At 37.3% G+C, this 22,622-nt stretch overlaps 1 protein-coding gene across 17 annotated transcripts in view; it reads right to left on the bottom strand.

The window, feature by feature from the left end:
- Positions 1 to 22,622, bottom strand: part of KIF16B (kinesin family member 16B) — a 140,430-nt gene that overhangs the window by 34,491 nt on the left and 83,317 nt on the right. For 4 of the 17 annotated variants that reach the window (XM_075147684.1, XM_075147685.1, XM_075147690.1 and 1 more), the window contains exons 20-24: positions 20,636 to 20,794; positions 19,698 to 19,803; positions 19,118 to 19,168; positions 11,733 to 11,855; positions 4,423 to 4,512 (exon numbers count right to left, since the gene is read on the bottom strand). In XM_075147684.1, coding sequence (XP_075003785.1) covers positions 4,423 to 4,512; positions 11,733 to 11,855; positions 19,118 to 19,168; positions 19,698 to 19,803; positions 20,636 to 20,794 — 529 coding nt within the window. Of the gene's footprint in view, positions 1 to 4,422; positions 4,513 to 10,440; positions 10,568 to 11,345; positions 11,415 to 11,732; positions 11,928 to 11,975; positions 18,112 to 19,117; positions 19,169 to 19,697; positions 19,804 to 20,635; positions 20,795 to 22,622 lie in introns of those variants that run through there. The other 13 variants (XM_075147678.1, XM_075147679.1, XR_012673241.1 and 10 more) reach the window with 12 other exon arrangements.

The following is a 22,622-nucleotide window of genomic DNA, read 5'->3' as shown; positions in this document are numbered from 1 at the left end:
CTTTAACAATTATAAACAGTCCTTCTGTGCTTTAGACTGTGAAAGATACAAATATATATTTATATACAGAACCCACATATCCAATACAAATACACAAATTATTACATTCTTTTAAATAAGCTAGAAGTCAATAGCTTTAGCACTGCTGCAGAAATCTTGCCTACGCACACCTATGTCCTTACCTCCATGAATGAATCTATAAATGCAAGCACACCTTTTAACTTCTCTTTGGCAGCTCTCTATGGATTTACTAATATTTTAAGTCAAGAATTCTTATTAGTAATAAAAATGCCTCAATAGTAGGTGCTTCCCTTAACGCCAAGTAGAGATTTTTATGCACACAGAAAGAGGTTTCAAGAAGGTTGACAGGCAACTCCATAAGCAGAGCCTACAGTGAAAGCCCCAAAAAACCTGGCCTAGATACCTGGATGCAAGTAGGAATTAAGGACATCCACACGGATGAGGGACTTCATAAACTTTGGATGCGGGTAGGGAAAGACAAACAGACAACTGTTCCTCTGCTCTCCTTTGAAAGAGGGAAGAGACAAGAAAGTGGTAAGAAGAGGAGAGCGCTGGCCATCACAACAGCGCATCACTCAAACTTGCTGAACTAACAGAGATGGGAGAGCGAGTTTTCCCTCACAGCAAGATGGGGATCAGGAAGGGAGGTTTTCTGCAGGAACCAGCACCCCGGTAATATTTCAAAACGATGAAGTGCTAGGAAAAGATGAAGAAGGAGGAAAAAAACCGAGAATCTTACTCTGAAATTTCTCACTTGTCTATTGAAGAGCCCATTTGCTCCTGTTTCTCACTAATGACAAAGAAAAAGTATATTCATTACAAAGACTACAGCAACTGAAAGCCGAGTATGGTCTTAATTAAAATTCCAAAAATAATAAGAGAGTCATTAACAATCTAGCGGCGTAAGAAAGCTGAAGCTGGGCAAATGACAATCATGCAAACCTAAAAAAAATAGGCACTGTTAAAATGCTGGTACTTATCTGCCTCTGGCACAATCTCACCCTCCTGCAGCTTTTTCAGTCTTTCAAAATTTGCATATGACACATTTCAATTAGATATCCAGTTGTCAGCAGCCACTTAATTACATTAGAAGAGATGTGCAGGTATATAAAAATATATGGCATATTGTAAGACTGGAAGACATTAGACAGTTTCTGCTTCTGAAAAAGATTATCCTTTTTTTTTTTTTTTTTTAAAACCTTCCCAATAAATCAGTTTGCCAATACATTCCTTGGGAAACTCAGTGGCAGCAACACGAAATGCCAGATCAGCAAATTATTAAAATACTGATGTAGTAACTCAGCGCTGAGCAACTAATGAGCTGTAAAGTTCACTTCTAAAAGCAGGACACTCATACATTAAACACGTCCACAGTATTTTTGCTGTTCATTATAAATATTAATTTAGAGTTGGAAGGTGAACTATGCAAAATAAAATTCAACTCTGATGGATCCTGATAACATTACTTTTAAGGATCAAGTTTCTTTGGAATAATATACAGTAACTAAGGATGCAACTTTGCCAAGTTTGGTATTAAAATGCATTTTAGCGTCATGGTGAATCCCAAATTAGGTCGATGACAGATGAGCAGAAGCAGACAGATGATTTTCAATTTACCAAAGAAACCAAACTCCTACTCACGCTGCAAAACTAATCCAAAATTACCATAAATTAAGGCTATTTTAAATAAAGGTAGAAATATGGGAAGCTATCGATCATTCACATATGTAACATCGATAATGAAATTCCTTCAAAGAAAGCAAACACCAAATCTTTACTACAGCGCACGGTATTACGCATTTCATCCATCACAATGTGCTCTTCCCCTCTGATAAACAAGGACCCAGTAGTTTGTAGAAATGCTGATGAGTAGAAGAAACCAACTGCGTATTAGCCAGGTTTCTTCTGCCCACAAACCTGCCGTTTCCTTGTGGTGCCCCACGTCTCAAAGCACGAGTGGACACAACACAACAGCCTGTACTAGTACAATAGACAAGACAACGTCAGCGCTGCAAGGGTTTCCAAAACAGGTACTTAAGTGACAGTACCTATGTAGAGGCAGTAGATGACATGATCAAATGCTCATCTGCCTTCTCCCAAACTTTAGAGTGCTTTGTACTTAGCAAAGATACGCACACTTGAACCTCACTGATAATTTATTGAAGGTTGTTGTGAAGTGGAGGCTCGATAAAGGCTGGAAGAAGATACTACTAAAGCGATAGATCTATTGTTTCAGAAAGTAACACGACTAAACATTTCTTTCAAATATATTAAAAGCCAAAACACCTTATTATGCTTCTCCAAAGAATACCGTATTTTATATTGGCAAGCTTGTCAGACTCGGTATTTGCCCCAACTGACAAGAATGGTTGAAAAGGGAACAGAAAACTTAATAAAACATCCTATAATGCGTTTCCTATGTGGAAATTAAGAATTTTTTCATCTGCATAGTTAAACCAATAATTCCGTTAATGTACTAGATGTGAATCTCAGTAAGTTGACCTAAGACACAGACATATGGCAACACAGAAGTGTCAATAAGAAACAAACCGGCACATTAAACCAGAGAATGTATTGATCTTGCAAGCATGACCACCAACAGAGGGAAGGAGCTAAAAAAAGGCAGCAAAAGAAAATTGCCTATATGAGATACCCATAAAGTGAGTGGTGTAGAGAACGGAAAATATAGGTAAAATCCACAGGAAAAATATTTATCATGAAGTATTAATTACAATGAAAACAACTTCTGGGAAGACTGGGAAGACTCCAAGATGAAGAAAACTATGTACTGCTCTAGGCTGGGATTTTGACCTAATAATACCACTCCTATGTTCTAATGGTTCTTCAAAACAAGCAAACAAAAAACCACAAAAAACGCGCACTCACTCCCTCCTGTAACACCAAAAAAGCCCGAATTTGTACTGAATCACAAATGCTAGATGCAAGAAAGTGACATTAATATGCTGCGGCACACAGGATATTTTAATAATGGCTTTAAGAACATCAGATTGCTCCTGAACCTGACTACCACATACTACAAAGAAGTTGTTCTCCCTCTGTAAAAGCCAAATTCAATTGTTCCTCAATGTACTGTCAGGACCAATAATAGACTCTGAAAACGGCCACTCAAACACATTTTCCTAAATGGGGAAGATCAGTCTGCAGAGGGATTCAGGTGGCCCTTTTCTATTTCAACTGGATGATTGCCTAGCTGCTTTTTCAAGAGTTAGATGCAATTAGGATATTACTGTCGACAGACTATAACTCTAACATCCAAGAGGAAATGGCAATTCATTCAAATCAAAAATATGATACTGATGTTCATTCACAAGTAATATTTTTAAAAGCATTTGTGCATTTGTGGAAAGAGAACATTTCAATTTTCCATTCAAAATTAATTCTTACCTTTTAAAATTTTCTGACAATCAGAAAAGGTGATCTAATTTTCTTTTCTCTCTCTTTTTTTTTTTTCTGGTTCGGTTGGTTTTTTTTTTTTTAAGCTTTTCGTTAGGTATTTGGTGTGTGGTGGTTTCAATTTCTGGTTTTCATACTGTTTTGGAATGGGTCTTAAGTCCCAGAACCTCCACAAAACACAGATCTACATATTTTACTCTTTAAAACTCAAAGTCTTTGTATGCCAAATTAGTTTTTAGCTTAAAGAATATGACAATGAAGCCCAAGAAAGCATTTGCACACTATCGCATCTCTCTCTTTCTTGAACATATTCCTATTTTTTAATATATTGCCCATGAATATATGGCCCAGGCTGCTTTACTTGTGCTAACTCTCAAATCAGGATACTTCAATTGCTTGAAAGATTTATTTCTTCTAATATCCAAGGGAGCAAGTCGAAAGGAAGCAAAATGTTAATAATGAAAAGTTAGATGTGGAAACCAAGACCTGTAATTCTACAAATGCTCACTCCAATGAAGTAAAGCTCTATCAGTCACAGCTCCTCATATCCTGAATGCCCAGAGTCTCCGAGGTGGTCAGAAAGATCAATTTTCCATTTTGCAGAAACCTGGAAGCCACTATTACAAAAGGGTATCTGTGGAACAACGCTCTTCTTTTAAATGAGGAGTTGTCAGGATGACATGATCTGACTGCAAGTATCTTGCAATGAACAAAACAGCAACCTCCAGGGAACGATGCCAGTCAGCAGTAAAGGGAATTAATGGCTAGAGGCAACACATGGAGTCGCAGTTTCACTGTAGAAACAGCATGCAACATCCATCCTGCATCTAGCAGCCTTGGAGCTTTAAACTGCTGAAGGGCTTGCCAATCTTACTAGAAGCGCACGGCTGAAAGGAATATTGGTTTTGAGTAAACATCTTTCAAAAAACTTATTTTCAACTCCCTACCTCCACCCTTTTCTGCAAAAGAAGTTTTACCAAAACTCACCTCTGGATACTTCAGTTTGAGAGTTTTATGCATTTCCCGAAAACGACTGTACCGCCTGAACACTGTCCACGTCTCATCCAGGACTGTTATCTATATCAGAAGAAACAGAAGTAAAACCACACAATGCATAACACTGAAAACCACGCAGTATAAAAGGTTATCAGATTAAAACAGGCAATTCTTAGTTCCCTTAAATTCATAAGCTTTTATAGGTTTACTTAATTTTTCTTTCATTACAGCGACAGAACTGTATTTCATAAGGAGCAATGATTGCAAAGCAAAAAAACTGAATGCATTTATTTCTTATTCCTGGTTTGACAAGGCCGTGAACACATTAAAATATCCCCAATCATTCCTTGGTGCAGCTATGCAGCTCACAGCATTACGATCCGTGGGTGTTCCACCAATGAATGAATAACACCCAGCACAAGCGTAGTGTAGCCTCTCTATACATTCACAGAAATGTATATATTCTCATATACACACACACAAATAATAAATACATGTTTCTCGGACACACAGAGTTCATAATCACGTAAAATGGCATTCCAATTTGTGGGGTAAAAAAATTATATATGCTGGCTTTCAGTAAAAGATATTCCTTTAAAACACCCTTGGCCCCTGTCATCAATGTGTTGATGAACGTCCCATTTACACAGGAGGTTTCATTAAAATCAACAGAACTACTCCTGTGAATAAAGCGCATAGCAACAGGAGCAAAGGGGGAGGGCAAGCCAAGCTTACCATCAGTTATTCACAAAATCCTCCCTGAAACTGAGAAATCAACAAAAATTTTAGGACAAGAAAATTTTTCACTGCCTGAAATTAGGTGAAATAAAAGAAATTTGTAAGCGGGTCATAAAAGTGCTACGACTGGAGCCTTTGATTTTACGGCAAAGTCTTTCTGTAGCTCTGGTGATCCAAGGCTACCAAGAAGCAATGCTGCAGGGATAGCAGGCACTTTTCTGCACCGACTAGTAGAGCTGCAGAAAGCCAACTGGCATTGCCTAAACCTGAAAAGACTGTTGCTTTGTTAATCTAACAGGCCTAATACGTGATATTATCTCCGCCTAGCTATGAATTTATGCATGAAGATCAAAAAAAAGCATTTTCATAAAATGCATTTCACAAAGACACAGGCTTAGCTTTTAATCCTAAAGTGACTCCTAAAACGAACACGCATATCCCTCACTACTGAGTGTATCAGAAAGTTAGAGTGACAGAAAGCCACAACGGAGCAGGATAACCGAGTAGGAGAAAAAGAAACTAGAGCAATGAAGCCAGAGGAAACCAGCATCCAAGCACCGTTGTTGACAACTGCTACCTCACGCTCACAAAACACTCATCTCTGGTCCACCCTTCCTCATCCCCACTGCCTTTGCTGGTGTATACAGAACAGGAAAACTGGTTTTGGAAACCAAAAATTATTGTGTGTCTTATGACATCAGGAACCAGATTTTTTGGTTTTGGATTTTTTTTTTTTTCTATTTTTACTTCTATTTTTAACTGGAAGATCTAAGTAAACAAAACTGGCCGCCTCAAAACTTTTCACAAATATTAAAACATAGCTGCTTCTAGCACATCTCCACAAAGTAAATTCATTCTTTCTGATATAAGTCATGGTTCATGTCACCAATAAGCTTGACTGCTACTAGGACATCTGCATGACTGACTATATCTCCTTATTAAAAAATTTACGCAGTTGCCCTCCCTCAGTACATTGTTAAGTGTCTCGAACTTTACAAATCAAGTGAATGGATTTAACGTGCATAGGCAGGCTTAACTGAAAAAAAAGTAACAATTCAGGAATATTCAAGTTACACTGATCTTGATTAATCAATTAACCATTTTGTTCTGAATAATTAATTTAAAAGGCTTTGTGATTTCCATGTTCAAAGTAAACATTAGAGTGCAATGGATAATCATAAAATAAAGATGTTAGTCATTCCTGCTTTCTTTTTGCTTTAATTTTGTATTTTAATATTTCTGAGTCGTGAAATTTTGCTGTGATAATTTCATTTGTACATGATCTTTATTCACAAGTGACCTCTTTTTTCCCTAGGGTTTTCACAGAAGCATGCCTTTAAGGGAGCAATCTAGCACAAAGCATCCAAGACTCTTCCAGCTACACAGCCTGGAGAAGAGCATCTATGTCAGCTTGCCAATCAAGTTGTTCGCGGTGCATCTGACAGCTGTCTAGGTGATAGGGTGGTACCAAACTTACCCAAATCAAATTGCCTGCAGCCACTTATTTATTAGCTTTCTTCTACAAAGTTTAATATACAACTGTTTTAACCACCTCTTTGGTAATACTTGTTAGAGATGGGCAGGAAGGAAAAGAGCAAAGCCGTATATCTGTGCTGCCTAAGAACTGAAGAATTTTCTCTAGAGCGTTCTCCGGTGGCTTGGCTTGACCTGACTTGGTCCCTGTCATCCTCTTCGTTTACTTCCCTAATTCTTGCAATGAGACTAGCAGGTAATGCATTGCAAAATTTTATTGTTGTTAGTGAAATTTTTTTCTCTGTTGACGCGAGACGCCATCAAGCCACTGCCTCCTTCCCATACTGCTGATAATTATTGGAAAATTAATTTTAAAGTTAAACAAAATCTTAACCAGTCCCCAAAGCGCAACAATAATGTTATTAGGATCAAACTCCACTCATATAAACAGGATAATTACAGTGCACCTGGCATAGCAACAGCATTTCCAGAACACAGCCTTTTACTTCTACAGCTGATCCAGCCAGTTAGGGCTGGGATTCTTTTCCCCCATTTAAAAAAGCTGTATGACAGACTATATATCTGTAAGTATGGGATGGGGACGTACGCAGATCTTTTGAACAGTAGCAAGTAAAGCAAATTTACTTTTACTGGTAATTTGCTAATATAGCAGTTACAAATATGTTCTTAATAATAAAACCATATTGTTGACTAAATCTGTAGGACAGATACTCAAAATATTATCTGGGCGCTTAAGCAATCCCAGACTTGCCTCAGAATTGTGTTTTTTTTTTTTTTTAATTCAAGTGCACCATTTGCTATGTAAAACTCAAATTTGAAAGGAAATACTACAGTCCTGTCTCCTTATCTTTTCTTCTGCATGATGACTGACAGAAAATAACCTAACAGACATTTTCAACCTATTTCACTGTAAAGCATGTCACAGAATTTGTTCCCCTTCTGCCCCACAGAAATAGAAGTAAAACCGTAAGGGGAGAAGAAGAAAAAAATATTCCAGTTGATTCTGAAGCAATCAGAAAGAACAGAACATGCCCACCTTACTTATCCGGGCTGGTTAAACTGTCTACAGTAATTGTGAAAATTCATATTTCTCCAAACGGACCTTGTTGAAACTGTCCTCACACTGTCTATGAATACAGCAGCTGAAAATCTAAAATTTGCTTTACAATTTCTTGGAACCTTTTTTTACTGATTATTGAGGGTATTAATCTGATAGAGTTGAGGGAAGATTGGGCTTTTTCTTTTTTCTAATTTAGGTAGATATGGGGCATGCATCATCATCTTTAAGAACTACTACATCTTAAGAACTACTATCAATAAGTACTGCTTCTGCTTTACTCCAATTCTGCAATAGCTCACTGAACTCAGAAAGAAACTTTAACTAGAAACACAGACGTTTTGAGCAGACCCACCACAGCATTTGGCTGAACAGAACTGTGACCAGACCCGGAGAAAAGCACTGCTTTGAGGCGCATCTGCCTGGATCTCCTCCTATAGAGAACTTGTCAGAGATGACTGAAAGACTTTGAAACACAAGAAAAAGCCAGTTTTGGAAAAATATCAAACAGGATAAATAAAATGAAAGAAGTCAGAACAACTAGGGAAAGCTGAATAAAAAGGAGAAGGCTTATCTACAACTTTCCCTCTAGTCAGAGGATCCCTTGTAGGGCTGTGCTTGATTCCAGGCTTTGCTTCCATCACCTGCTTTCGCGGGACCTTGCGTGCCTTGATGTGAGCTGGAGCTCCCCCTTCCCTGCTGCCTCGTTGCTCCTTCTACCACCCACAGGTACTGTCTGCAACCACAGGCACTGTCTGTAACAGATGCCAACAGTCTTATCGATGCAAAAGCTCTTCCCACACGCTGTTTCTAGCACAGCCTTGCCTGAATATTCTGCGTATCACATCAACATGAAAGGAAGAGAAGAATACAAGAATAGTTTTCTGGTACTCTAATTCAGCTCCAACATAAATATGTTTAGACCTCAGTTACTAATGTTTCATCATATCTTTAAAGACAACGTATGAAACTGTCACTTAAATGGACTTTTTTTTTGAAATTTGTCTATTCATACTGAATACTTAATAGCAGACCAGCACAAACAGCTCCATGACATCTCTTGCTGCAAAAAGAGAAGGTTCTATCTTAACTCTAATAAAGTATGGTTTTGTTTCTATTTTGAACTCTTTCCAATAGGTTCTCATGGGAGTCACTCAATATCTTAAGTAGGGTTTTAAGTAAGTCACTTAAGTAGGATTAAGTTATCCTTCAGCGGGATTAATTAAGTCAGTCACACCTATCTAAAGTAGGATCTGTACCCAGTGGAAGAACCTGAGTGGACAGACCATCTTGCTGGCCCATTCCCAAAGGTTATATATGTCTAGACGGACAAGATGCTGAACCTGCACTAAAAGAAAATATTTTTGGATGATGTTACGAGTTGAAAGACTTACGAACTGACTGCGATGCTGCCAAGAAAAGTGGAACTCACTCTTTCTCTTTTGGCATATAAAGGAAATAATCTTTACTATTGCATGTCACAAGAAGAAATTAATATATTTGTTACACATAAAAATTTATTATATTTGTTCCTCTATACAGCAACATGCCAGGATTTAACTACAAACACAATCACTAGAAACGTCTGCTGAAGAAAATACTTCTGATATACCTAGGATTCAAAGATTGGGGGAGAGTCTTAAAATTCAACTCAATCATCCCTTGTCCCTTTGTAAGATTTCAAAGCGTTGTTACACACGGACAGCTACCCATTTTCCCAAGAGCAAGAAAGTTTATTTGGGAACTAGCAAAGGAAATGAGATTAACAACACCTCAACCCTTCCCCAAGACTGACACATATTCTGATATGAGATCACCTGAAAATAAACTTGAGCAAAGCAAAGTAAGGCTGAATTAAGGAATTGTTTCAACACCTGACATTGTATCCCGACCCATCAAGAAGGGATGAAATAAACAGGTACACTTTATCTCCTCCCTGCCCTGTCTTCCTACTTTCCTGATTTTTAAGGCAAAAAAAATCACTATACCATGTATTCTGATTTCCCATAGAATAAAAGTAACAGCAGTTGAAGATCAAAGTAGAGCTGGGAGCTCTGCAGGGGAAAGGTTTTAAAAAAAAAAAAAAAAGTTTGTGGAAGGTCTGTGGATTGTAGCTTGGAGCCAAATCCTGACCACAGCAAAAGCAGCCCACTGTGACATAGAGAGACCTGGAAGCAAAGGAAAAAGCATAAAGAGTTGATGGATTTGTGTAAGGGAATGACTACAAGAAATATCCCAAAAACTGACAAACTAAGCTCTACAGGAACTTCAATAGAAATATTTAGTGCTCTAAGGAAGTTGACAGCTATGGAATACAATTATTTAAGTGATAGCCCATTCTCTACCCCATATGTCATCCGCTTCTTTGCTTTGAACTTCATCAAAGCAGTTATTTAAGCAGCAGTTTCTTTCAGAGGCAGGAGAGAGAGAGAAAAGGTGGTACTGGCAAGTACGACAAGAGAATAGCCATCCCATATACACCGCTCTTAGCCAGAGCACCCTGTCCTTTCTTGGTTACAAATTCCTTCCCCTTCCAACATTTTTCTTCTATTATATTTCCTTCCAGGTAAGTCCAAGTCCTCCTGCACATACTCTTTAACTGCCCCTTCACCCTAAGATCTTGCAGATCCTTACAGGGGTTTTAGGGATGAAGGAAGAATACTTGGAAAAGAAATCCACCAACTTACTAAAAAGAGAAAATACCTTTTTACTGTATTTACCTTCACTAACCATTACCCAGTTGAGTAAATCCCGCGTGCTGAAAATAGTTGGCGGCTAGAACAGTCCTTGGGGATGTTTTGTATGCACTTACTCTTCACTCAGCATCTCTTTGGCTCTGGGCTTTCGCTGACCCCAGGAAATTCAAAGTTCAAAAAGGAAAAAGCAAGTATTCAATCCACAAATTGTGCAGTATGTTTCAAGATGAAAATTTAATTAGCTCAAACATGGCTAAGATTGCCCACATTAGTAAAAGCCTTCGCAAAGGAGAATGTGAGCATAGTTCAAAAATGGTCCTGCACACCATGAGGGCAGGTCACTCCTCCAACTTAAACCAGCTAATGAAGCATCTGGCAGTACATTCAGTGAAGAAGGCTGCCAATTCTGTCTCTGATGCCATGTACATTAGTTATGCTACATGTCCACATGCACTAAGAGCACATTTCCAATCAGACTTCACATCTTGCTTTGAAAAAACACTGGATTAGTACCAGAGGAAACATAATGAATATGCATTTTTTCCAGCATTTCGGCACAGAAGATCAACTGAGGAAGCCACTAAAATGGAGGAGAAGCAGACAACAGTTTGGAGAAGACAGACCTTAGAAAAGCAGAGTGGGAAGAATCAGAACAACACAGAGAGCCAGGAAGAAATCAAGCCTTTGTCGTAGATCTGTGCAAAATACTTTAATTATGCTTTCATTATTACAGGCAAATATTGCAAGTCTAATCACATTCTATACCTGACACTCACATCTCAATAAAGGGCTTTCCTATAACCAATATGCATTTAATCCTCATCTCTGCAACACCTTGAACTGAATTATTTGACATTGGATCTGCAACTGGTCACCCCAAGGGCCTGATCATCAACCTTCTGCGTACAATTGATCCACTCGGACAATACCTGTCTTCACAGTGTCCTGTATTGCGCATGCCTTCTCACCACCTCTCTTATTTAGCAGAACTGAGGCCACTTAGACAACGGAAAGAGATAGAACCAAAAATTGCAGTTGGTGGAAACAAAAACTACATTTCTCTGAGGTTAGTAAGGTGATTTCTGGAATCTGCAGATTCTCAGGTGCGTTTCGAGCTGCTGTTTCCATCTTTGCCAACAGAGACGCTGTCACAGCGAACACCGATGGCTGGACAGAGCAAACGAGGAATTATTTGGTTTTAAACAAAATGCATTTTTCTATTATTATTGCTACTATGATAATACTGTCATACAAATGCAAGCAATATGTTTACAGAGAACCCAAACATTAAGGAGAAGCAACCGAAAAGCACTTACCTTTATTTCAAACTCATAGTGTTCATCTTTTCCCTGCCCACACAGGACATAGCGTGGAATACTAATTTTAATGGGGTCCTTTAGGTCATCTGGATTTGCTCCCAGAGAACGACAGACCATCCGCTTTCATGTGCATACCAAATAGGGAGAACAAAGGAAAACCATAATCACTACATAAGGAAAAAAAGAAAAGAACTTCACTAAAAATGAGAAAATGTTCTTGGCCAGAACAGCAGGGAAAGAGAGCACGGGGAAGGCAGAAATAATTTCAAAAATGAAGGAATTACTTGAAAACAAAGTAGATCTCCTTTTATAAGCAAGCTCTACTATTTTGTTATGCATGGAAAAAATTGAGGTGAAATATCTTCAAAAATATTGCTTATTCTTTGAAAAGGCATTTTCAGCTTAGATATCAAAAACAAGGGAAAGCAGAAGACTTTGTATTAACCATCTTTGAAAAAAAAAAAATATATATGAATCAAGCCTTCACAACCAGCCGTATTTTTGGTATGTCTTTATCTTTATATAACAAACCTGTTTACAATATCATGCAACGCTGCATGGGACCGAGACAATTCAGAAATTGCCTAGATCTGAGACTTGTAAATCCAAACTCATTTTATAATTAAATAAGGTATAGATCACAGAAATCCACCGTCAGAACAGTTTCCTACTATTTTCTTTAAATCATATCTAATTAACAGAAAACTCAACTATTAAATTTTCATGGTCTTGACAAAAAAGTCTAAAAAGGTATTTGTAATGAGGGCACATTCCTCTGACTAACAGCCAGATGGAATCTGTAACTCCGAAGTTATGTCAAAAATAAAATATTTTTGCAACTGAAAAAATTAATGCTTTGCAGTGAGCGTTTCCGAAAGTAGCATAAGAATTTACAGTGAATAAGTACAGACACTGCCTTTTAGGAAGTCCTCCACTTTCTCAATTGAACGTATTTGGTCTGAAAAGCTTCACGAACGTGTACTTAAAAAATAACAGCACCATGACAAGTATAAGTTAATAACAAAAAAGATGGAAAAACTATCACTTTAAAGTTATGACCGTGTTATATGTTTCTATTTAGTGATGCTATCCATCAGTTATATAGATACTGTATTCTCAACATCCGTTTTCAGCCCCTTAGCAACTACCACGAGGCATGTTGCTTGGTCAAAATTCTTCAGTCTTGACCAACACTATCCCCACACGTGAACGTGGCTCACGCTTCTGCTCATTGACGTTTGGTCTCTCTGTAGCAACTATTGGTGACTCCCAGTACATGTGATACTGTGTAGGAGCTGGAGAAAAGTTTGAAATTAATTCATAAACGCCCCTCTGAATGCTGTTTGTTAGAGACAGCTTTTTGGCATCCTCATCTGGCTATTGAGAAGGGGAGTCTGGTATTTCATTACTAGTCAATTATAAATGCCAATGTCATTTCCTTTAACGTTAGCATTAAGAGTAGCGAAAAAGAAAATACAATGAAAGGGAATTTTAGTTCCAATTAACTTTTCTAGGTGTTTTCCACAAACTTACTTTATTTTTTTAGTGAAGATACAAAAAACGTTTGCATTGGAATGGAAAAATACTTTTAGTGACTTCTGTTTACACAACAAGTATTTTCTCCTCTCCAGTTTGCCCTTCTTTCACTTCTCCCCAAGTTACTGGCTTTTCAACTAAAACTCATTTCTGAAGCGTAGGAATGTAAGCAATTTTTTCCTTGAGGGAAAGAGGAGTTCATTGCCTTGACAACAATATCATCTGTTTTAAAACAACAATAAAACTATAAAGTCACTCTTAAAGCCACCTCTGTCAACACGCAATTTATTGGCAGTCACTTTCGGAGAACTATTACAAACAGCTAATAGTCAGAGAGGAAAATAACCTCAAACACGAAGTCCTGGGAAAAACATACCCTAATACATTAAATAATGCTTTGATAGTCATAAACATCAATCATTACGTTATGTTTCATTTACAGTAGAATAAAAGATATAACTGTGAAGTCATTTTTTCATAAACATGCAGAATATTCACCGAGTTAGATTTGAAAACAAACACAAAAGAGGAAAACCATGTTAACTGGAACACAACATGCACAAACATTTAACTTCGGGGTAGAATCTGAAAAGCAATTATTTGCAGAAATTGCTCTAATTTAACAGCCCTGATTAAGACAGTCCTCCTAGATAGTGCCACTCAATGTTAATTTTCACCAAGGCTCAGAAGAAATGCCTTGGTGACGTCCATGAGGGAGCCACTCCTGAACAGGACCGACGCAAGGTTACGCTCCAACTCCTAACTACTCGGTCTGCTCCACGTTCTGTGAGATATTTGTGTATACTTCTTTTGTTAAAAACCAAAAACCATACCTCTAAATAACGTGACACATTTTGCTCATCTTTGGACTCCCTTAACGTAGTAGAAAGTTTTGTTACGATAAAAAAACCCCATAATTCTTTATCCAAACCAGCATTCATCCTTCCAGACACAACTTTCCCATCCAATGCAAGTTATTTCTTTTTAAATCCCACGTGAATTACATTATCCAGTCTTAACATATGGTAAGAACAAATGGGAAATGTTCTTATACTAGTAGAGAGACTGAAGTCTAACTCTGTCTAGTAGAAGATTGCACCTCTACTGGCAATATGCTTACAGAATTTAGAATTTCAGATTAGATACCACTGTTTTTCCTGCCAAGGACCATCTTCCTCAAACAAGGCAGATGGCACATTCAAGCAACAGGATTCAAAAGGTACTCAGCTCCCTTTACAAGGGAAGAAACGAAAGATGGGAGACAACAGCTTATTTATTATTTGAACATCTGACAGGTGTAACAGGTAAAGAATAACCTTGCACTAAGCTAAAGGCAAGCCTCGATTAATGGAAATCTTTTACTAACGTTCAATAGTTCCATTATTTCTTGGAATGTAATATTAAAGAGACTGTAAGAGATGCAATCTCACAGCATCGGCAACCCCATTAGGAAGGAAGCAGAGAAAGGGGCACATTACATGCAGAGAACTCTAGGGATAAATTTACTCCATCCATCAGGCAGTATCCCTGGTTGCTAACTATCCATTTAACAGCGTGAGAAACATGTACACAGATGACAAACCCCAAAATGTTTGTCTTACCACAGGTATAGTAGCATGATCAAAGATCGAAATGCTATTTAAAGCACAACCAACATCTGTTTACACCCTTTAACCAGGTTCATTTTCACATCACATTTTCCTTAAACACTCAGATCAAGGGAATATAAAGACTTATTCTATTGTGGGGGAGTACAAGTTAACTATTTGTACAAAATAAATAGGAATGACTTAAAGCCATGCATTGCTTCCCCGCAAGAAAAGGAGGGGAGGGGGAAATCTAAAAAGAGTATTGGATGTTTTCTGCATTTTTCTTGTTCTGTTTCACTGCTCCCACATAGCCTACACTCTCTTGGCTCTAGGCAAAGGGGGCAAACCCAGGGGAAAAGAGATATGGCAAATCCATCAATTCCTGGTAACTCAGCCAACACGTTTAGAATAAGCCAAACACAACTCCTATTGCACTTGTGACAAACTTTAATGCAAGAGTGCAATAATCCTTAATGCAAAACTCCGAAGCAGAAGAGAATCGTCAGTGCTATTCCCAAAATTGTAAGTATAAAAGCTATAAACATCCTTAGTATTAAGATCATACAGTGAATGTACCATAGGAACCTAAACGCACCTTACAGTTCAGACAAAAAAAATATTGCAGATGTTTTGAAATATTGAGATCAAGGGCATGAAACAGATGAGAAGCGTGAAAAACAAAGATACTCAGAAAGATTAAGGAAAAGGCAATCCAGGAGGAATGGAGAAGACATTACTGAAGACAGATAGGAGATGGAGGGAGCCAGAAACAACAGCCAAAATGGAAATCAGAAGACACAACTGTAATTATAGTTTTGATCCACCTACTACATAAGATAGGAACATTTAATTTCCTCACTTTCCCAAGGAAATTTATGTGCAGCATATTAGAGACCCACAAAAAGTAAGCACTCAAGTAATAATGATCTTTGCTAAGATGCGTGTACACACTCCACAGTATTCCTTTACAGGCTCAAAGGACTCTTGCCTATTGATACAAAAAAAAAAGGGGGGGGGATTTTATCAATATTCATTAGCCTCTTATTTTGAATATATCTAAACGTAGTTGGATTTCAACACCTAGTCAGATGCATAATTAGCCAAATGGCTTCTTCACTTGAACTGAATGTTAATTTCCAGATTTCCGAAGGGATATGCAAACCGCTTTGAAGAATTGATGGGATGACTGTCAGTTGAGTATTTATGTCTTTTTCACAGTATTTAGAAAAACCAATTCCTGAATCAGATCCAACCTTGCTCCTTCTAGAAAACACAAGCTCAATTTTTGTGAAATTCTCTTTGTCTGGCAAAACTACACAGCGGATATCATTCAAACTGTACGACTGAAGGCTGTCAAATTGTGATCGCTGGCATGAAGCATCCAAAAAGTTAGGTGCAGGATAAAAGACATTCTTTTCCCTTAAGAGACCTATATGAGTCGTTGTAAGAACTAGAGATCTATACACAGTCTGCTTAACACAGTCTATTTTCACTGTGGTATACAGCAGGACGTGAATGTCACCTAATGAAGGTTTAATACTTCCCATATTTTCATGGAGTAAGTAAACCAGATCAGCTAATACAGTTCTGAATCTACAGCACAATCGTACTCCATTTGAAAAAACTAAGTCATTTACTTCTGATGTCCAGTCAAGCGAAATCTGCATCAAGTCATCTTTCAAGAGCTGGTGATTTAAATAAACAGCATCACCCACTGTAGAAATCAAAACGCTCATTATGTCGCGGCAAATTCGTTGAGTAAAGTGTTTGTTATAGGTAAATATGGTGAGTAAACCATCTTCAGGAGAACACAGAAGAGTAATACTCTGTCCAGCAAAGCCAACTTGAATCTCCTTAATCGTGACAACGGGAACCTCATGAAACATTGCCAAGGGACTCTGGCAGACGCCTTGTTCGACTGACGAAACAACAACATAGAGAACGGAGTTGAACAAAAGCAAGCAAGCAGGTTCTGGATCAGGTTTTTTGCAATTTCCCACAGCGAGCCAATATATACCTTTCAACTCCTCCATTCCAACACAAATTTGAGGTAAGGCACGGGTCAAAAATTCCAGCACTTTTTCCAGGGAAGAGACCTGAAGCTTCAAAAAGACATCAGGAAAATGTACGAATTTCTGTCTTAACACAAGACTGTTTTCCAGCTCTTCATTTTCACAACGGCATGCAAATCCTTCTGAGGGCTTTCTCGCACAAGCATCGGAGATTTCTGTGCTTACACACATCGTGATAGCCTCTTGCACAGGGGATTCAGGCTGAACGACATTTTCAGTACGAGCTTTGGCATCATCAGTAGAGCGGGACACGTCTTGATTCACATCTGACTTGAATACATTTACTGGCAAGTTTCTTACAAATGGCACATTTTTTATTAATGATACCGCTTGTGCACATCTCTCGCTTCTGCCACACAAACTTCTCAACTCTTTAATTCGTTTAGAAACCACCGTACTGTTGAGCAGCTGACTACTGGTATCTTTGTAAAGGCAGGAAAGCTTACTGAAAAGATATCCCAAACCATAAGTGTGTTCTGGTCTCACATCAAAACAAGAAGCTATTGACTTAAAAGAAATCAAATCAGAGGCTTTTTGTGTGGGAAGCTGAGAATTACTAGACTGGTCTTCGATTGTCGGGTACACTGTCTTAAATGGGCTGTTTTCTTCACAAGTTATTATTTCAGAATGCACATTAGACTGAGAAAAGAGAAGGCACAGTATGCTGTTAAAACCAGCCTGCTCATTAGCACCCATTAAGGATCCTACAGGAGACAGCTGTTTCAAGTGGGAACAATCAGATTCAGTTCTTGAGCTGTCACAATCCTGAGAAGTCATTATTTTATTGTCAAAATGATTGAAATTTTCAACCTTGCAGAGCAAATAAGCCACGTTATTTAAGTCATGACTTTGTAAAGAAGTAGATAAAACATTCTGATAAGGAACATTCTTACTCTTTGAAGTATTAATATTTTTAGAGTGAATTAAACTACTTTCAATGTCACAACGACAAGCAAAGCTCTCCTGTTCTGAATTACTCCTTTCATTCTCAAATGCCTTCTCTGATGTGAAAGGGGAGGAGATTCTTCCAGAACTGGAAAATAAATCCCACATCTCTGTATATTCCTTCTGTCTTTTATGGTCTCTTACTCCTGTGATTTCTCCGCACAACTCAGAAGCACACTTGCCATCTTTAGGCATAAATGGAAAGCCATAACGTGGCTGCCACTGTTGACTTTTCTGTTAAAAATTTCAAAAGAAGAAAATAGAAACGTCTTTATAAAACCTTCTGATTTGAACATTTCTAAAATTGAGGACTGATTTTGATTAGGTTTGCACAATCATTCAAAATTGGTACAATCATTGTACAATCTCTCAAAATTAGAGGAAGAAAATCCAACAGAAGTGATTGAGGTCCGATTCACAAATGGTTCATCTTCCCAGCCCACCACTGCTTTTCCTTTGCACAGTATCCATTTCACTTGGGTTATGTTTGCTTTACTCAAAAACCACAGGAAAGTCAAAGGGCGATGCAGAAATTTATAAGCCCTTCATTATTTTTCCACACATGCACAAAAAAGTAATCCTATACTATCCAAGATAGCATAAGAAGTCCAACACAGTTTAAAAATAACAGTGTAAAAGTCTAAAAAAAAGTCCAGATCAGAAGTGTTGCAGCCCTCCTACTTATTAAGATTTAAATCCGTAAAGGTATTGAGGATTTACTCACCAAGACAATTAATTAACCGTGGTTCAAGCAAAAGTTAGGCAACCAAATACAGTGGGAGGGGTCTAAAACTCCGTTTAAAAATACATGTATGAATCCTTCATGACATAGGCAAATTTGCCCGATGCTACTTGCTAATGTTATAGACACCCTTACAGTAGTGAGTTCATTGTGAGTCAAAAACGTGAAGTGGTATTCTGAATTCAGACACTCTCTCCTCATTAAATGCTTTTATTCTCTAAAAATCAGGAAAAAGATACTGTTCCAAATTAAGAATCATGACGAAACAAGGAAGAAACATCCACAGTAACACCACACCTTTCAAATAAGGAAAAAGCTATGCCCAATCTGAAAAAAATCACTTTAATTCCAGCTGGCAAAATACATTGCTGTCTCTCTTAGCCATTAATCTTGCTGTGAATTCCAAATTCTAATTATGCAGCTAAACATTAAGAAATTTAATTACAGGGCATGCCATAATTTTAGACAACCATTTCATTCTGACAAATTATGACCTACCTCATACTTCAGCTTGCGTTGAACAGTGCCATTATTAAGCCTCTCATTATCCTAAGAACAAGAAAGGTACAGGTGATTATTAAAAAGAGTGCCTGTCTTGTATAAGTTCATTTAAAAGTATTTATAGGAAGAGACATTCTTTTTAATAGCCAAATATAACTATTTTCTTATTGATATTTATTAAACCACTGGCTTAGAAGTCAATCAACCCAGTCTTTGGATAAATTACATCACCAGTTTTCAAATGAGCATTTGTCTGCAAGTATAAAAAACGACTGTTCTTTTGGACAGAATTTTATCAATGTATTTTACAGACATAAAATGAAGTTTTTTATTTTATCTGCAAGCGTCCTATTGCCATTTACACACTCTTCCCTGCAAAAAAATGGAATACAACATAAAACAGCCACTGGGAAAAGACGACGAGCAAAATCCGATATCTCTGATTTACTGTTGACTTTTTCGGTAAATTGAAATTAAGTAAACATAGGAAAACATGAAAACTATTGAACAACAAAACTAAATCAGTGGTTACACATGGTGCATTGAAGGTCAGGATTTCCTACGCATCTCCGCTCACCTTTAAACTTTCTGTAGACCAGGACAGGCTAACATCATTATCCTCAGCTTTATGATGGATGTTCTGGAGCCTTCTCTGCACTTCTTGTTCAATAAAGGCATTTATCCTTCAAGATATAGAAAAGTTAAAATAAAGTATACTCTTAGATAAGAATCAAGACAGGCTAAAGGGCTCTTTGAAACGCTTATGAACTCTAAGTACTGCACAACTCTTAATTGGCAGGCTTAATGTTAGATCAGTTTTATCCCTCCTTAAGGAACATGGACTTTTGAGCAAGTGTTCATTTGACAGGCAAAGGTTAACAATTTGTTATCACAATTAGACAATTTAATGGACCACAGGTTAAGCCACTGCTATGTGTACAGCTCTACATAGAAGTGGCACTGAGGGTAAGAGAGATGAAGAAGAAATAGAAGGTTGGGGTTGCATCTTTAGTTACTTAATGGTTTGCTTTTATCACTTTTGCAATATCGGCAACTCGGGCTAACAAAGGTTTGGTCTTCAAACAGAAGGAATGTTCCAAGAGTTGATACTAACAACTGCACATATAAGTCTAAAAAGAACCGAGAGGAAATAGATTTTAAGTGATACCAGGCAGCTGCCCTATTAAAAAGACTTAAGACAATATCATTTACTTTGTTGCTTTAAGTGTATATAAAACAATACCATATAGACAAGTAACTGCAAACAAAAAAAAACATTTAAATACATTTATAGTTTCACAAACCTCTATTCTAAAACAAACTGCACAGGAGCAACAGATCACCCGGTTGGTTATTTAAAGTAAAAGACAGCAAATTATTTCCAGGCTAGTCTTTAAGTACAATTACAGTATTTAATTACAATCCAACTCTGACAGAACGATCTTCCAAAATATTTCTTTTCTAAAGCTATGTTTGCATTCGTATCAAAATATTGCAGAAATGCAGGTTACCTACCTATCATCAACTAGCGGAGCAGCGGGTGGCTGTGGCTTTATTGGGCTGGTAGGGGAAGTGGTATGGGAGAATCTCTCTTCTAATGTTCCGTGATTTCCTTTCTGACCACCATCACCCTGGTATATTTTTTGCTTCAGCTGCTGAATTTCCTGGTCCAGGCTATAAAGAGATCTTGAAATGTAATTCGTTTTGGTTTAGAGTTGATTCCCACAGTTCTTATGGGAAGTACTGTACTTACACTGGGATACATGTATGTAAGATTGTAGGTATTAATATTTATGAAGTCATAATTGTTCTTTAAGCATATTTAGATAGGAAAATAGAGGCAGCTCAAAAACACATTACAACAGCAGTATTAAGTTAAATAAAACAGCTTCAATAACTTCCAGTGCAAAAGGTATCTAATTCAGCACATTAAATATTAATTCATAAGACTTAACCTATCTATTAGAATCACTTGAATAAACTTTCCTCATTACAGACCTCTATCAATGACCTCAGTTATAGCTTCCAGTGTGAAGTAAATGAATAAATGGGGGGAAAAAAATTAAAAACTCAAAATACAGCACTAATCAAAAAAAAACCAAGGACAACCTAAAACCTATCTATGGCAAAACATATCTATAAGAAAATCTTTAAATTGTGTACTATACATATAAATCTTATTTTCCAGTAATTCCTTCTGCCTGTACATACATTTTTGAAAGTGTACTTACAAAATAAAACATCTAGTATTTATTTTGTATATACCTAATAAATCACCTTTTGAAATTGAAACCTCCTCACTTTCTTTAACAAATAAATTTCACACCAGCCAGATTTATGCACAGAATAGAGTATGTAAAATTGGATACTGCATTTTTGACTGAAAATGCCTGAGGCATCTAGTATAAAATAAGAAGCACATCTTGCAATATTTATCACTTAGTCAAATTAAACCATATTATAACAAAGTAATCTGCAGAACACACTTTTCACTTGTAATGTCGCTGAGATTAGATTAGTAACACAGTAATAATCTTTCTCATTTCCATTACAACTTTTGTCTCTAAAGGTAATTGTTTTTCTAGAGGTTACTTGAAAATTAAAGAAGAAAAGAAAAGAAGTTCCTGCAAAAGCAGGGGAAACTATGCAAAGTTGGGATTCTACCACTTATCCTACAATTGCATATAGCTAAATTGAAGTACAACGCCACAACTACTTTATTCCATCCTGGAGGTTAAAACAGGAAATTAAAGAGATGACGAATGCTGAGGCTTAGGCTGGAGTAAAGCAGGCTGAATTGTTACTTCATTTTTAGAATACTTTTTGCAGCACTGCCAGAAGCCATCTGTTTCTTTTGATTAGCAGCAAAACAATCTTGCATCCTGAGGGAAAGTAGATGGGAGATGGCTGATGGATATAGGAGAGTGTTTGCATCTATGGAAAATCAATTTAACCACAAAAATCAGAATTACATTAAAGGAACAAAGCTCATCTCTTGATTTGTAAACATCCTACTATCAGAAGATATCACTTCCTATAGCTATAAACTTATCCAGCTGTGTGATGCATCCACCAGTAAGTACACTAAACTGCACCTTGCCACTTGTGAGCGATACATCCCATTGTCACAAAGACGACTCTAAAGCTGCTTTATGTTCATTCTATTGCCACAAACCTCTTCCAGTAAAGACAAAATGTGCATGCATTATTCCAGTACAAGTTAACTTCAAATTATTGTTTTGGGGGTCATCCCTGTAGGTGAAAGAATTTGAGCTAACATATTCAAACTGGGAAAAAACAACTTTTTATCCAGTTATGATGGACTTCAGGTCATAGAGCATTTCAAATGAATATTGCATTTAAACATTTTCAGAGTTAACACTGATCTGAACCAGAGCACATCATCACATAATGGTATCTAGATAAACAATAACATACATGTATAATTCATATGCTTACTATGGCGCCCAAGACATTGAGTTTACACTTCACAGTACACAAA

This window comes from Calonectris borealis, chromosome 3 (genome assembly GCF_964195595.1).
Source record: "Calonectris borealis chromosome 3, bCalBor7.hap1.2, whole genome shotgun sequence".
Lineage (NCBI taxonomy): Eukaryota > Metazoa > Chordata > Aves > Procellariiformes > Procellariidae > Calonectris > Calonectris borealis.
Note: the sequence above shows the minus strand (reverse complement) of the source record. Positions and strands in the feature narration are given on the sequence as shown.